The 13139-nt window shown below is 40.3% G+C and overlaps 1 protein-coding gene across 2 annotated transcripts; it reads left to right on the top strand.

Annotated features, from left to right (window-relative positions):
- Nucleotides 1-1561: 1561 nt before the first annotated feature.
- LOC127009956 (POU domain, class 4, transcription factor 1-like) lies at nt 1562-9649 on the top strand. Of its 2 annotated transcripts, none has more exons than XM_050883565.1 (7): nt 1562-1864; nt 3184-3272; nt 3917-4098; nt 4820-5009; nt 6530-6709; nt 7928-8196; nt 9417-9649. In XM_050883565.1, the coding sequence occupies exons 2-7, from the start codon at nt 3192-3194 to the stop codon at nt 9490-9492; spliced, it is 978 nt and encodes a 325-aa protein (XP_050739522.1). In that variant the 5' UTR covers nt 1562-1864; nt 3184-3191; the 3' UTR covers nt 9493-9649. The 2 variants fall into 2 exon arrangements, with proteins under 2 accessions (XP_050739522.1, XP_050739521.1); XM_050883564.1 differs by having other exon boundaries at nt 1582-1864; nt 4814-5009.
- Nucleotides 9650-13139: the final 3490 nt, after the last annotated feature.

Below are 13139 nucleotides of genomic sequence, written 5' to 3'. Positions count from 1 at the left end.
ACATGTGATCTACTAATAGGAAATACTAATATTGGCTCATTAACAGCGTGGCCATAGCAAAACCCGCGCTGCCTGGCACACGACAAGGCCAAAAGTGCCTCTATGACCTGCTGGGGATCAATGGATACTAATAGGGGTTGAAATAGCTTTATATAAGATTCCTACATGTGATCTAGTAATAGGAAATACTAATATTGGCTCATTAACAGCGTGGCCATAGCAGGACCCGCGCTGCCTGGCACACGACAAGGCCAAAAGTGCCTCTATGACCTGCTGGGGATCAATGGATACTAATAGGGGTTGAAATAGCTTTATATGAGATTTCTGCATGTGATTTACTAATAGGAAATACATATATGAACTCATTAACAGCATATATAACGAGACCCGCGCGCTTCCTGGCACACGACCAAAAGTGCCTCCATGACCTGCTGGGGATCAAAGAATACTAATATGCGCTGAAATAGCATTATATAAGATTCCTGCATGTGATCTGCTAATAGGAAATACTAATATTGGCTCATTAACAGCATTAATTGCCATAGCAATACCCGCGCTGCCTGACACAAGACCATATATATATGCCTCTATGACCTGCTGGGGATCAATGAATACTAATATACGTTGAAATAGCATTATATAAGATTCCTGCATGTTATATATTAATAGGAAATACTAATATGAACTCATTAACAGGACCCGCGCTGCCTGGCACACGACCAAAAGTGCCTCTATAACCTGCTGGGGATCAATGAATACTAATAGGCGTTGAAATAGCATTATATAAGATTCCTGCATGTGATATACTGATATGAAATGCTAATATGGGCTCATTAAGTGTGGCCATAGCGAATTAAACCCGTATACGTGAAGCCGACACAACACCATATATAAGTGCCTCTATGACCTGCTGGGGATCAATGAATACCAATATACGTTGCAATAGCACTATATAAGATTCCTGCATGTGATCTACTAATAGGAAATACTAATATGAACTCATTAACAGGACCCGCGCTGCCTGACACAAGACCAAAATAAGTGCCTCGATCAATGACCTGCTGGGGATCAATGAATACTAATAGGCGTTGAAATACCATTATATGAGATTTCTTCATGTGATCTACTAATAGGAAATACATATATGAAGTCATTAACAATTAAACGTGGCCATAGCAAAACTTCCCTGGCCAAATGTATGACCAAAAATGCCTCCTTGACTTACTGGGGATCAATGAATGAATATGCGTTGAAATGGCATTATATAAAATTCTCGTATGTGATTAATTAAAAGGAGGAATTATAATCATATAGTGTACGACATCAGTCACCAAGAAACCGGCAGGAAAACATTGCGTTCGGGTTCCCTTACTTTGACTTCGGTTGAACGAAACTATGATGAAAATGATATCAACTCACCTAAACCTAATTTCCACCAAGCCATACAGTAAACTAAGCACTATAAGAATAAGTGACTCCCAGAACAACCAATAGAAGAGAACCTATATGCATATACAGACGAAAATTATGAGCGGACTCACAGCTACATATAGTCACTACAGGAATGAAACTACCTAACTTAAAACGTATTGCAATCAACATGTACAATCAAACAAACATTTTAAAGGCCAATCCCCATCAATACAAGCACTAAATCCCACCATACCAATACCAAGCCCAGGCCAAGGTCAGAACACCCCGAGGTAAACAAACCTTTGCTTCCTGTCTCGGCGTGGGTTGACCGCTTTCTCGATATTTATACAATTTTTACCTCCTTCCCCGCATCCCTGTGACCTGTAACCCGCCTCCCCGTGACCTGCTCTTCCCCTGGCGGCGGTGGAGGCCCATGAGACAGACAAGATAGGTGAGTAGGAGGGCGGCGGGGTTTTCTGGGTCATGTGTCAGGGAGGAAAGTTTGCGTGTTATTTTTGTGGGTTTGTGTGTCTGTGTTGTTTTCAAGGTCTACGTGTCGTTTTCCCTCCCTCGTGCCCTCTTTCTTCCTTGTTTCTTTGTACGTGGAACACAACTCTTTTGTTCAATTCACTGTTGTCGCCTTTTTCTCGCTCCCTAATCTCTCTAGCCGGCCACACACGCTCAGGCCGGGCTAGTGCGGCGGCCGACAAGTGGGCGGAGCTCGGTCTGGCTGGAGGGTGTTTGGGGCTGATTTTTGATCACCTGGGCCTCATGAGGCGGCCTCAGCACAGCAGGTCTATATTTGAAAAGCTGTCCAACACAGTCTGAGGGTCTGTGCATGTATGGGGACACTCCATTACAACCATGAGACACCAATCAAAAAAATCTGTCATGGACTCTTGTCCTATCAAAAGAAATGCCTGACATTTGGATAGACAGAGAACTTTGGAGTGACTATTGACTAAAACATGGCTCATCCATGCTTGTGGAATGTAAAAAGCAAAATACTGCACACTCAGCCATAGTTTGCAGGTCTGTGTTAAAGAGCGGTTTCATGATGACACCATGGGTATCCAACACAGAAAACAATCTATACTCAGACCACCCATGCATGTGTGGGGCACTTCAGGCCAACGATGACCCGCCCCTTTTGGCCGCTGAACAGGCTGGGCCTGAGCGTGTTTGATCGGCTTTACATGAGTTCTGTAATTCCCCATCCATTGACCTTTGCCTCTCATGAATAAGACAGTTCTGGGCATCCAATTGTTGACTTCCAACAGGTCAGTGAGGTGACTGACCCTGACCATAACTCATGTCCCTTATGAAGTCATTATATATATATATATATATATATATATATATATATATATATATATATATATATATATATATATATATATATATATATATATATATATATATATATATATATATAAGTATTGCAGTCACTGAGGAGAAATAGAATATAATTAGTATGGGGAAGTTACTATTTAGTTTAGGCTGGTAAATAGAAGAAATTGGTTCATATAAATCAAATTACTAATTTCATAGGGAAATTATGGTTACTAATTTAAATCACAGAACTTTACTTAACTGTTTATAGAAAGAAATCATGTCAATACATTTCCTGAATCTAATTTGAGAATAATCCTAATTGCAATCATTACCAAAAATTTCACCACTTTTAACATTCTTCTTTATCACCCTTCCTCCACACCTCCGCAGGGCAGTGGTTAGAGTCCCTGACTAACATTTTTACCATTCCCTCAGAGGTCAAAATGCCTGTGCAGACCGACGGCCCGGAGGACCACAAGGCCAAGTACAAGACGCTGAAGAGGAAGCTCAAACTCCTCATCTATGTAAGTGTTGCAAAGGCTTATTTTTTTTTTTTTTTACATTAGAGGAAACAGTTGAAGGGCAAAATCAAAAATAAAACAAAAAGGTCTGATCAGCACTGCTACTATAAATGCAAGTAGAAAAAAAAGCAGCCAAAAGAAAGATCAATTCCTGATGTTGAGGTTGCTAATGTTGTGGTACCTTCACTATGTACATTTTAACTCAATTTGTAACTTAACTTCAGCTCAAGCACTTAAGATGTATGCGTGAAAAACATTTTTATGGTTTTGGTTTGTAGAAAGTATCATGTAATGGGTTCACATACTCAGAATAAATTAATATGCAAATTGTCTCCTTAACCTGCAATAAATCTCATCCTTTCTAACACAGGACTAATTTTATACTGTTTTTCCACATATTTAATCCCAACACCACTACCAGGCATGCAAGATTCTGGAGCCTAGTGGTTATGTCACCCATCTCTTCTACACACACACACACACATGCACACACCTCCTGTTATCCTCCCCACAGTCATGCATACCCCCTCCCCACACACACATACCCCCTCTCAACACACCTTCCCATCATCCCCCCACACACACCTAGCCTTATCCTCCACACACTCTTCCTCCCACACTCACTCACTCCACTTTCACTTCCACAGGAGAATGAGTGTTTCCAGGAGGAGCTGCGGAAGGCCCAGCGTGCCCTCCTGAGGGTGCGGAGGGACAAGTCTTTCCTCCTGGATCGCCTTCTGCAGTACCAGCGCGGCCCAGACTCATCCACCGACTCAGAGCAGACGGAGGAGTCAGACGCAGAGGTGGATGCCAAGGGGGACCATAAGAGGTGGGTGGCTGAGGGTGGATGAAGGGAGAAAAGGTTAGTTAAAGAAGATTGGAGGGAGGAAGAAGGGTGAAAAATAATAGTTAAGGGAGAAAAAAAGTTATGGGAGATTGGAGAAAGGTAGAAACGATTAGTTAAAGGAGATTGGACTTGTTGTGTGGATGAGGGTGGAAGAGGGAGAGAAAAACTGGTGGAACTGATGAAAGAAGGGAGAATGAATAAGTAACAGGAGATAGGACCACTGTTGCCAGATTGCCGTACTCAGAGCATAGTATTTACCAGTTTCTGACGCCTAACTATTGCCAAGAAACATCAGGATCTAACTCTTTTAACGATAACTATAAATGAGTTCCGTTATTGGAGCCCAGAAGACAGTTTTGGGGTAGGAAGTCGGGCAATATAAGCGGCTGAGTACGACAATCTGGCAACGTTGGATAGGACCGTAAGAGTTGTTCTGATAAGGGTGGAAGAGAGAGAAGAACTGGTGGCTGGGGGAAGATGAAGGGAGACGATTGTACCTTAAGAGGAGTGTTGTGAGGGGAAAGGGAGATAGGGTGTAACTAACTAAATTAATAAAGGGAAGCTCAGAGGAAAGGGATGATTTTAGAAGGAAAGGCTGCCAGAAACATGAATGAATAAGTGAGTGTGGAAGGGATATATGACTTGCAAATAATGTAGCTCTCCCTCCCTCCCTTTTTCTCTCCCCCTTCTCTCTCAGCTGCAGGAAGCGTCTGGCGATGGAGGGAACAGCGCCCGGTTCCTCCTCCTCTCAGACCCCTCCCTCTAAGCCCCCCTCCAAGAAGAAGAAGAGCAGCAGCAGTGGAGGAGGAAGTGGTGGAGGAGGAGGAGGAGGAGGTGGAAGTGGAGGAGGAAGTAGTAGTTCAAGCAAGGCGAGCAAGCAGAGTGGAAAGCAGGTAAGAGAAAGAAAGGAAGAAAGAGAGAAAGGAAGGAAGGAGAGACAAGAAAGAATGAATGAATGGGGAAGGAAAGAAAGAGAAAAAGAGAGGAAGTAAGGAAGGGAAAAGGGAACAAATGAATGAAGGAAAGGAAGGAAGGAAGAAAAGAAAGACAAGAATGAAAGAATAAGGAAGGAAAGAAAGAACAATAGAGAAAGTAAGGAAGGGAAAAGTGAACAAATGAATAAAGGAAAGAAAGAAAGGGAGGAAGGAAGAAAAGAAAGACAAGAATGAATGAATAGGAAAGGAGAGAGAAAAATAGAAAAAGTAAGAATGGAAGTAAGGGATTGAAAGAGGAAACAAATGAATGAAGAAAGAAAATGTGAAAAGAAAAAAAGATGAAGGAAAGAAAGGAAGAGGGGAAAGAAAGTGAATGAAGGAAGTAAGGAGGGACAGAAAGACAGGAATGAGTGAATGAAACAATAAAATAATAAATAAAATAGGGAAAGCAATAAAGGGAAGAAAGAAAAAGACATAAGAATTGAGTGAAGGAAAAAACAAAGTAAAGAAATGACTAAAGGAAGGAAGGAGGAAAGGATGAAAGGGAAAGCAAAAAGGAGAAAGGGAAGGAAGAAAGGAAAAAATGAAAGAAGGAAAAAAGTAAAGAAATGAACAAAGAATAGAAGAAAGGTAGGAGAGTAAAGCAAGGGAAGAGGAAACATGATAAATAGGAGGAGGGAGAGAATGATTGGTGATTATGAATGGGAGGGAGAAGGAGAGAGAAGGATAAACAGAGGGAGAAGTGAGGAATGACGATGATGGGAGGAATTACGCAATCTTAGGAAGCAACAAATAAACATGATAAAAGAGAACATGTTGAATAAATGAAAGTGTGAAGGAAAAGTGAAAAGATGGAAATTTGAGTGATTATCTATTTCATTTAAGAGTAAGAACAGAAGTTGAATAAATGGAAAGAATGAAGGAAAACAAACAAGAAAAGTTTAATATACTAATTCTCTCTCTCTCTCAATGCTTACTTTCTATTTTTTTCTTTCATTCTTTGCTTCATCTCTCTCTCTCTCTCTCTCTCTCTCTCTCTCTCTCTCTCTCTCTCTCTCTCTCTCTCTCTCTCTCTCTCTCTCTCTCTCTCTCTCTCTCTCTCTCTCTCTCTTCTCTCTCTCTATTCATTTTCCTTCATTCATTCCTATCTTTCTTCGTTCCTTCTTTCATCTCATTCCTTTCCCTATTTTTTTTAACATTCCTTGCTTCATTCATTCCTATCTTCCTTCCTTCCTTCTTTTATCTCATTCCTTTCCCTATTTTTTTAACATCCTTGCTTCATTCATTTCTATCTTCCTTCCTTCCTTCTTTCATCTCATTCCTTTCCCTATTTCTTTTACCATTCCTTGCTTCATTCATTCCTATCTCTCCTTCCCTTACTTCTTTTATTTTCCTTCATTCCTTCATCTTCTCATATTTCTTTCCATTCTCACTTCCTTCCTTCATTCCTCTCTTTCTTTCCCTCTCTCTCCCTTCAGATCCCAGGCATGGTTGGGGTGAGCAGCAGCAGTAACAACAGTGGAGGGGGAGGGGGTGGCGGGGTGGTGGGGGCCATAGTGCAGGCGGGGGTCGGCATGGCTAACCCCGTTGCTTCCGCCACCCCCACCATGCGCAAGCTGGCCGCCTCGCACCTCACGGCTGGCTCGCTTCATGCCCAGGTAAGGGATAGGTCTCGTTAGTGGTGTTTATTTTATTTCTTTATTATTTATTTATTTATTTATTTATTTATTTATTTATTTTTTGGTAAGTGTTTTGTCTCATTAGCTTTATCTTTTTTTTTTTTTAACTTTGGGGCATTCTTTCTTATTTTTATTCTTGTTCTTTTTTTCTTTTCTGCTTTGGTAAGTGTTGTGTCTTGTTATCTGTCTCTTTTCTTTTTTCTTTTCCTTCTTATTCTTTGTCTTTTTTTCTTTTCTACCCTGGATATTTTTTTGTATGATTTTTTTTATTTATTCTTTATCTCTGACTTTCTTTATTCATCTCTTTAACCATTACTTATTTGTTTTCTTTACTTCTGGGAACTGTACTCTTTCTTATTCTTCCTCTTTTTCCTTTTCTTCTTTTATACTTTGGATATCTTTTTATAATCCCTTTTTTCTTGTCTGATGTTTAGGGATAGTTTCTCTCTCTCTCTCTCTCTCTCTCTCTCTCTCTCTCTCTCTCTCTCTCTCTCTCTCTCTCTCTCTCTCTCTCTCTCTCTCTCTCTCTCTCTCTCTCTCATAAAGCACATCTTCCATAACTCATCATCTCCCTCCTTAAGGCATTCCCTCACACTTCCCCGTGTCATTTGTATTACCTGTTTGTTGACCTTTTCTTGCTCTGTGATGTATTGTGTGTGTTTGTGTGTGTGTGTGTGTGTGTGTGTGTGTGTGTGTGTGATATCATTCTTGCTGTCACGTTCAACCTCCTTCTCTTCTGTCTTCTCTTTCCTTCTGTTTCCTCTTGCATGTTTAAGTTATACTCTTTTATTGTTACTTCTGTTTCTCTTCTGCTTATTTATTCAACTAAGCTGTGTGATGACTTCTTCTTTTACTACATTACTGCTACTGTTGTTAATCTTACCCTTGTTCCTACTACTACTACTACTACTACTACTACTACTACTACTACTACTACTACTACTACCACCCTTACAACAGCAAATAGCTCACAAAAACAAACACAACCAGACCCAATTAGACCCCCCCCCAAAAAAAAAGCCCCCAATTAAACCCTCCTTATTCCACACTCTCCAGACCCCCCCACCAGAATAAGTCCCCCTTTTCAACGCTCCTTATACCACGGGCCAGACCCCAGACCTCCCAAAATTGAGCCCCCCCCCAAAAAAATAAAAATAAATAAATAAATAAATAATCCCTCCTTCTTATCCCCATCAGGCCGGCGGAGGCAACCAGGCAGCAGCAGCAGCAGCAGCGGCGGCCATCGCAGCAGCGGGCGGCGTGGCAGGGACCCGTCGCAGCCTGGTGGCGGGGGGCGGCGTGGTGGGGGTGGGGGGCGTGGTGGGCGGGCACCAGAGCGATGGGCAGCTGAGCCGGGAGGAGGTGGAGCGGCGGCTGGCGGCCCGGCAGCCCCTCAGTGACTTCACCACCACCACCGTCTCCCTCACGCTGCCCAACCAGCTCTTCTCAGACAACATTATGGAAGGGTGAGTTGTTTGCTCTTGTCGGCTTTGTAATTTTTTTCCTCTTCTTTGTTTTCTTCTTTGTTGTTTTCTTCTTTCCTCTTCCTTGTTTTCTCCTTTTTCGTTATTTTCTTCTTTCCTCTTCCTTGTTTTTTTCTTCTTTCCTCTTTCTTGTTTTCTTCTTCTTTGTTGTTTTCTTCTTTCCTCTTCCTTATTTTCTTCTTCTTTGTATTTTTCTTCTCTCCTCTTTCTTGTTTTTTCCTTCTTTGTTATTTTCTTGTTTCCTCTTTCTTGTTTTTTTTCTTTTGTTGTTTTCTTCTTTCCTCTTCCTTGTTTTCTTCCTCTTCCTTGTTTTCTTCTTCTTTGTTGTTTTCTTCTCTCCTCTTCCTTGTTTTTTCCTTCTTTGTTATTTTCTTGTTTCCTCTTCCTTGTTTTTTTCTTTTGTTGTTTTCTTCTTTTCTCTTCCTTGTTTTCTTCCTCTTTGTATTTTTCTTCTCTCCTCTTCCTTGTTTTTTCCTTCTTTGTTATTTTCTTGTTTCCTCTTCCTTGTTTTTTTCTTTTGTTGTTTTCTTCTTTCCTCTTCCTTGTTTTCTTCCTCTTCCTTGTTTTCTTCTTCTTTGTTGTTTTCTTCTCTCCTCTTCCTTGTTTTCTTCTTCTTCGTCGTCATCGTTGTTTGCTTCCTATTATTATTATTACTATTATTATTATTATTATTAGTAGTAGTAGTATTATCATTGAGATCCATAAAAGGAGGGAAAGGAGTTGTTTTTTACAGGAAAGGAGGCAGATCAAGGAAAAACAAATAAAAAAAGACTACTGGCCATGTTATTGTAAATAGTGTATAGTTAAATTTGTTTCTCTGTGCCCTGTGATTTTTTTTTTTCTCCTACTTTATTTTTATCTCCCTCCCTGCCTCCCTTACTCCCTCACTCCATCAAGACTCCTCTCCATCCAAAATTGACCCTCTCTTTTGGACGCTCACTTCTGTTTTCTTTTACAGGGGCAGCACTTAGCAGGCTTTTATTTATTCTATTTTTTCCTTTCATCTACTTAGTTACTGTAAAGAATAAAATCCCTCCTTCCCTCCCTGCCACTCTCCATCCCTCCTTCAGCTACTGTAAAAAATTAAATCCCTTCTTCCCTCCCTGCCATTCTCCATCCCTCCTTCCTCCCCCACTTCTTCCTTACCTCCCTCCCTCCTTCCCTTCACTAATTCTCTCTCCCTCCACTCTCCTCCTATACAGTGACTTCATGGAGGAGGAGGTGGAAACATCGCCGAGCAACATTGAGGATGACGTGACAGTGGATAACTATGACTGAGTGTGTGTGTGTGTGTGTGTGTGTGTGTGAAGGTTATGATAGGTGAGGGGTAATGGTGCAGAGAGAGAGAGAGAGAGAGAGAGAGAGAGAGAGAGAGAGAGAGAGAGAGAGAGATCATTACATTGTACAGTAAATAAACTTAATCATGCATTTCTTACCCCTTAGTTTTATTTGTTGTCTTATATAACCCTTTACTCTTTACTTGGCAACAGTGAATAAAATGAAATAAAAAAATGACATCTAAAGGAGAATAAATAATAAAATAATAGTAACATGCAACCTTTTCATCACCCTGCCTGAAAAATATCGTTAACCTAATTTTGTATCCATAAATAAAAAGAATAGTAGATTAAAACGTTAAATCAAAAGGGAAGAGTAATGAGCCTATTAATTAACCTGGTAGCAGCGACGGGCCAATTTTTTGTCTTCACCGTGTACCAGCAACGGGCCACATTTTTGCCATGATATAAACCCCCCAAAATAGACGATGCATAAACTGATCACAAATGCGTTGATATATATTATGAAATGGTTTGTGTGAGGGCTGATTTTTTTTCTCATTTTTCTCGCTTAGAGGGGCCTTTGAGAAACATGATCCCCGCAGCTACCAGGTTTTAAACAACTATATAAAAAAGAAAATTGAAGTGAATGGCAAAAAAAAGAGGGTCAATTTTGGATGGATAGGAGTCTTGATGGAGGGAGGGAGAAAGGAAGGGAGGGAGGAAGAGAGATATGAAGAAGTAGAATAAAGTAGAAATTTGATGGAGGGAAGGAGAAAGGAAGGGAGGGATCCGAGGGAGGAAGAGAGATATAAAGAAGTAGAAATAAAGAAATAAAATAAAGTAGAAAAAGTAAAAAACAACAACTCCCAGCTAACTTCTAAATAACGAAAGAGAGATTTTTCCTACATCATTTATCATGTTTTCAATACAGAAGAACAAGAACAAACCTAACTTCAGCCACTCATAAAAATAAAAAAAGAGGAAAATATCGCAAGAAAAGGAAATAACACGTATCACTCCACACCTTTCCAGATGCAATGTAAAGAAATGAAGAAAAAAAGTCGTAATGGAATTCTGATGAGGTCCTTTGATCAGAATAATGACACTCAAAGAAACATGTATCAAACAGGATGAAATGGCAATAACGAACGAAGTAAAAAAAATAAAACAATAAACTCAATCAATCAATCAAAACCAACCAAATAAAACAAGAAAACAATGGAAAAAGTGAAATAATAAAGAAGCTATGAGTAAAATATGCAGAAAACAAGGAAAACAAAGGCGATAAAGAATGAAGAAAAAATATAAACGAAAGGAAGAAAAATAGGCAACAGGTAAAACAAAAGAAGAAAAGGAGGAAAAGATCGAAGCGCATGACAAAACAAAAGAAAAACGAATGGAAAAACAAAACAAAAACAGACATTAAAAAAAGAAAACAAAGGAGCAAAATGTTTAAATACAGAATAACAATAAAACAAAACACACACACACACACACACACACACACACACACCTATACAACATTCATAAAGGGACGAACAGTGAATGAATAAGTGAAAATAAAATAAATGAGGGCCGTGAAGGGGGAACTTAATTAAACGTGTTAGAGGCTGAGGAGGAGGAGGAGGAGGAGGAAGAGGAAGAGGCTGTTCGTAAATAGGAGAATCAGAACACAAGAAGAGCGACATCAGGGACACCATCTGCATAACTACATCACGAGAGAGAGAGAGAGAGAGAGAGAGAGATTATATGGAGCCTTTCTTGTTATTCTTGTTGATTGTTATTACTACTAGTACTTCTTCTTCTTGTTCTTTTTCTTCTTCGTCTTTCTAATTCTTCTTCTTTTTCATCTTTTCCTTCTTTTTCTTTTTTTACGTCTTTCTACTTCTACTTCTTCTTTCTCTATTTCTTCTTTTTTTTTGTTTTCTTTTCTTTTTATCTTTTTCTTCATCTTTTTTTCTTCTTTTCTACTACTACTACTACTACTACTACTACTACTACTACTACTACTACCACCATCACTACTTTTATCTATTTATTATTTTCCTCTCTCTCTCTCTCTCTCTCTCTCTCTCTCTCTCTCTCTCTCTCCATCACTTTGGCGCGCACCAAAATACACCAATATTGTTGACTTTCCAAAACGCTGAATTAATCTGTTGATAAATGTAAGCTACCAACCCACAACGATCTCTCTCTCTCTCTCTCTCTCTCTCTCTCTCTCTCTCTCTCTCTCTCTCTCTTACTCAAAATCCAACCATATTTTACTTTTCTTCCATTTTTTCCCCACCTCCTCCTCCTCCTCCTCCTCCTTCTCCTCCTCCTCTTGCTCGGCCTTCTCCTCCTCCTCCTCCTCCTCCTCCTCCTCTTGCTCGGCCTTCTCCTCCTCCTCCTCCTCCTCCTCCCCCTCCTCTTGCTCGGCCTTCTCCTCCTCCTCCTCCTCCACCATCACGTCTTCCCCCTCTTTCACTTACTTCTTCATCGTTTTCTTTTTCTTTTCTTCATCTTCATCTTCTTTTTCATTTTCATTTTCTTCTTCTCGTTTTCCCCCTCTTCCTTCCTCCTCCTCCTCCTCCTCCACCACCACCACCACCTCCTCCTCCTCCTCACAATATCCGGCAGGGACCTTGTACATCTTGGCCTTTATCCCCCTGAAGGGCAGTGTAGGAGAAACCTCATCTCGGGAGGAGGAGGAGAAGGAGGGGGAGGAGGAGGAGGAGGAGGAGGAGTGGAAGAAAGAAGAGGATTTACTTGGTTTCTGTAAATTGTTTGTGATGACGGTGGTGGTGGTGGTAGTAGTAGTAGTAGTAGTAGTAGTAGTAGTGGTAGTTGTGGTAGATGACGAAGAAGAAGAACAATAACAGGATGAACAAAAACACCAAGAACAAGAACAAAGAAGACGAAACCGGAGAAGAATAAGAAGAAGAGGAAAAAGAAGAAAAAAACGAAGAAGAAAAAGAAGAACCAGAAGAAAACGATGAAAAAACGAAGTAAAATCAGAAGAAAAGCAAAAAGAAACGAAAGAAGAGAGAAAATCGTTCGAAATGACAGTAGTAGCAGTAATAGTAGTAGTAATAGTAGTAGTAGTAGTAGTAGTTTCACGTTATTTTCGTTCACGTTAAGGGGAAACTAGTGTAGGAGCAATATAGGGTTGGGGGTAACCGTTTCCATAACTTCATTTCGCAAGGTGACCGCCCTAACTACGTCCAGGGAATTAGAGAGAGAGAGAGAGAGAGAGAGAGAGAGAGAGAGAGTAGTTACCAGCTGACCATTAATTGTATTCGCTGCTAAGTTGTTAATCCCACCTAGTTATCCTAGTTAGAGAGAGAGAGAGAGAGAGAGAGAGAGAGAGAGAGAGAGAGAGAGCGCATTACATCACTTTACTTAACATAAATTACATCTAGTTATCCTCATGAGAGAGAGCATTACATCACTTTACTTAACATAAATTACATCTAGTTATCCTCATGAGAGAGAGAGAGAGAGAGAGAGCGCATTACATCACTTTACTTAACATAAATTACATCTAGTTATCCTCATGAGATAGATAGATAGATAGATAGATAGATAGATAGAGAGAGAGAGAGAGAGAGAGAGAGAGAGAGAGAGAGAGAGAGAGAACAATTAGAAAAGAACAATATATATGTA

The sequence above is a fragment of the Eriocheir sinensis genome, chromosome 42 (assembly GCF_024679095.1).
Source record: "Eriocheir sinensis breed Jianghai 21 chromosome 42, ASM2467909v1, whole genome shotgun sequence".
Lineage (NCBI taxonomy): Eukaryota > Metazoa > Arthropoda > Malacostraca > Decapoda > Varunidae > Eriocheir > Eriocheir sinensis.
This window is presented reverse-complemented; position numbering and strand designations above follow the sequence as displayed.

Coding starts and splice junctions, on each gene's coding strand:
- LOC127009956 (XM_050883564.1), top strand. CDS start 3,192: ATGCCTGTGCAGACCGACGGCCCGGAGGACCACAAGGCCAAGTACAAG. Junction 3,273..3,916: donor AGCTCAAACTCCTCATCTAT/GTAAGTGTTGCA, acceptor TCACTTCCACAG/GAGAATGAGTGTTTCCAGGA. Junction 4,099..4,813: donor GCCAAGGGGGACCATAAGAG/GTGGGTGGCTGA, acceptor CTTCTCTCTCAG/CTGCAGGAAGCGTCTGGCGA.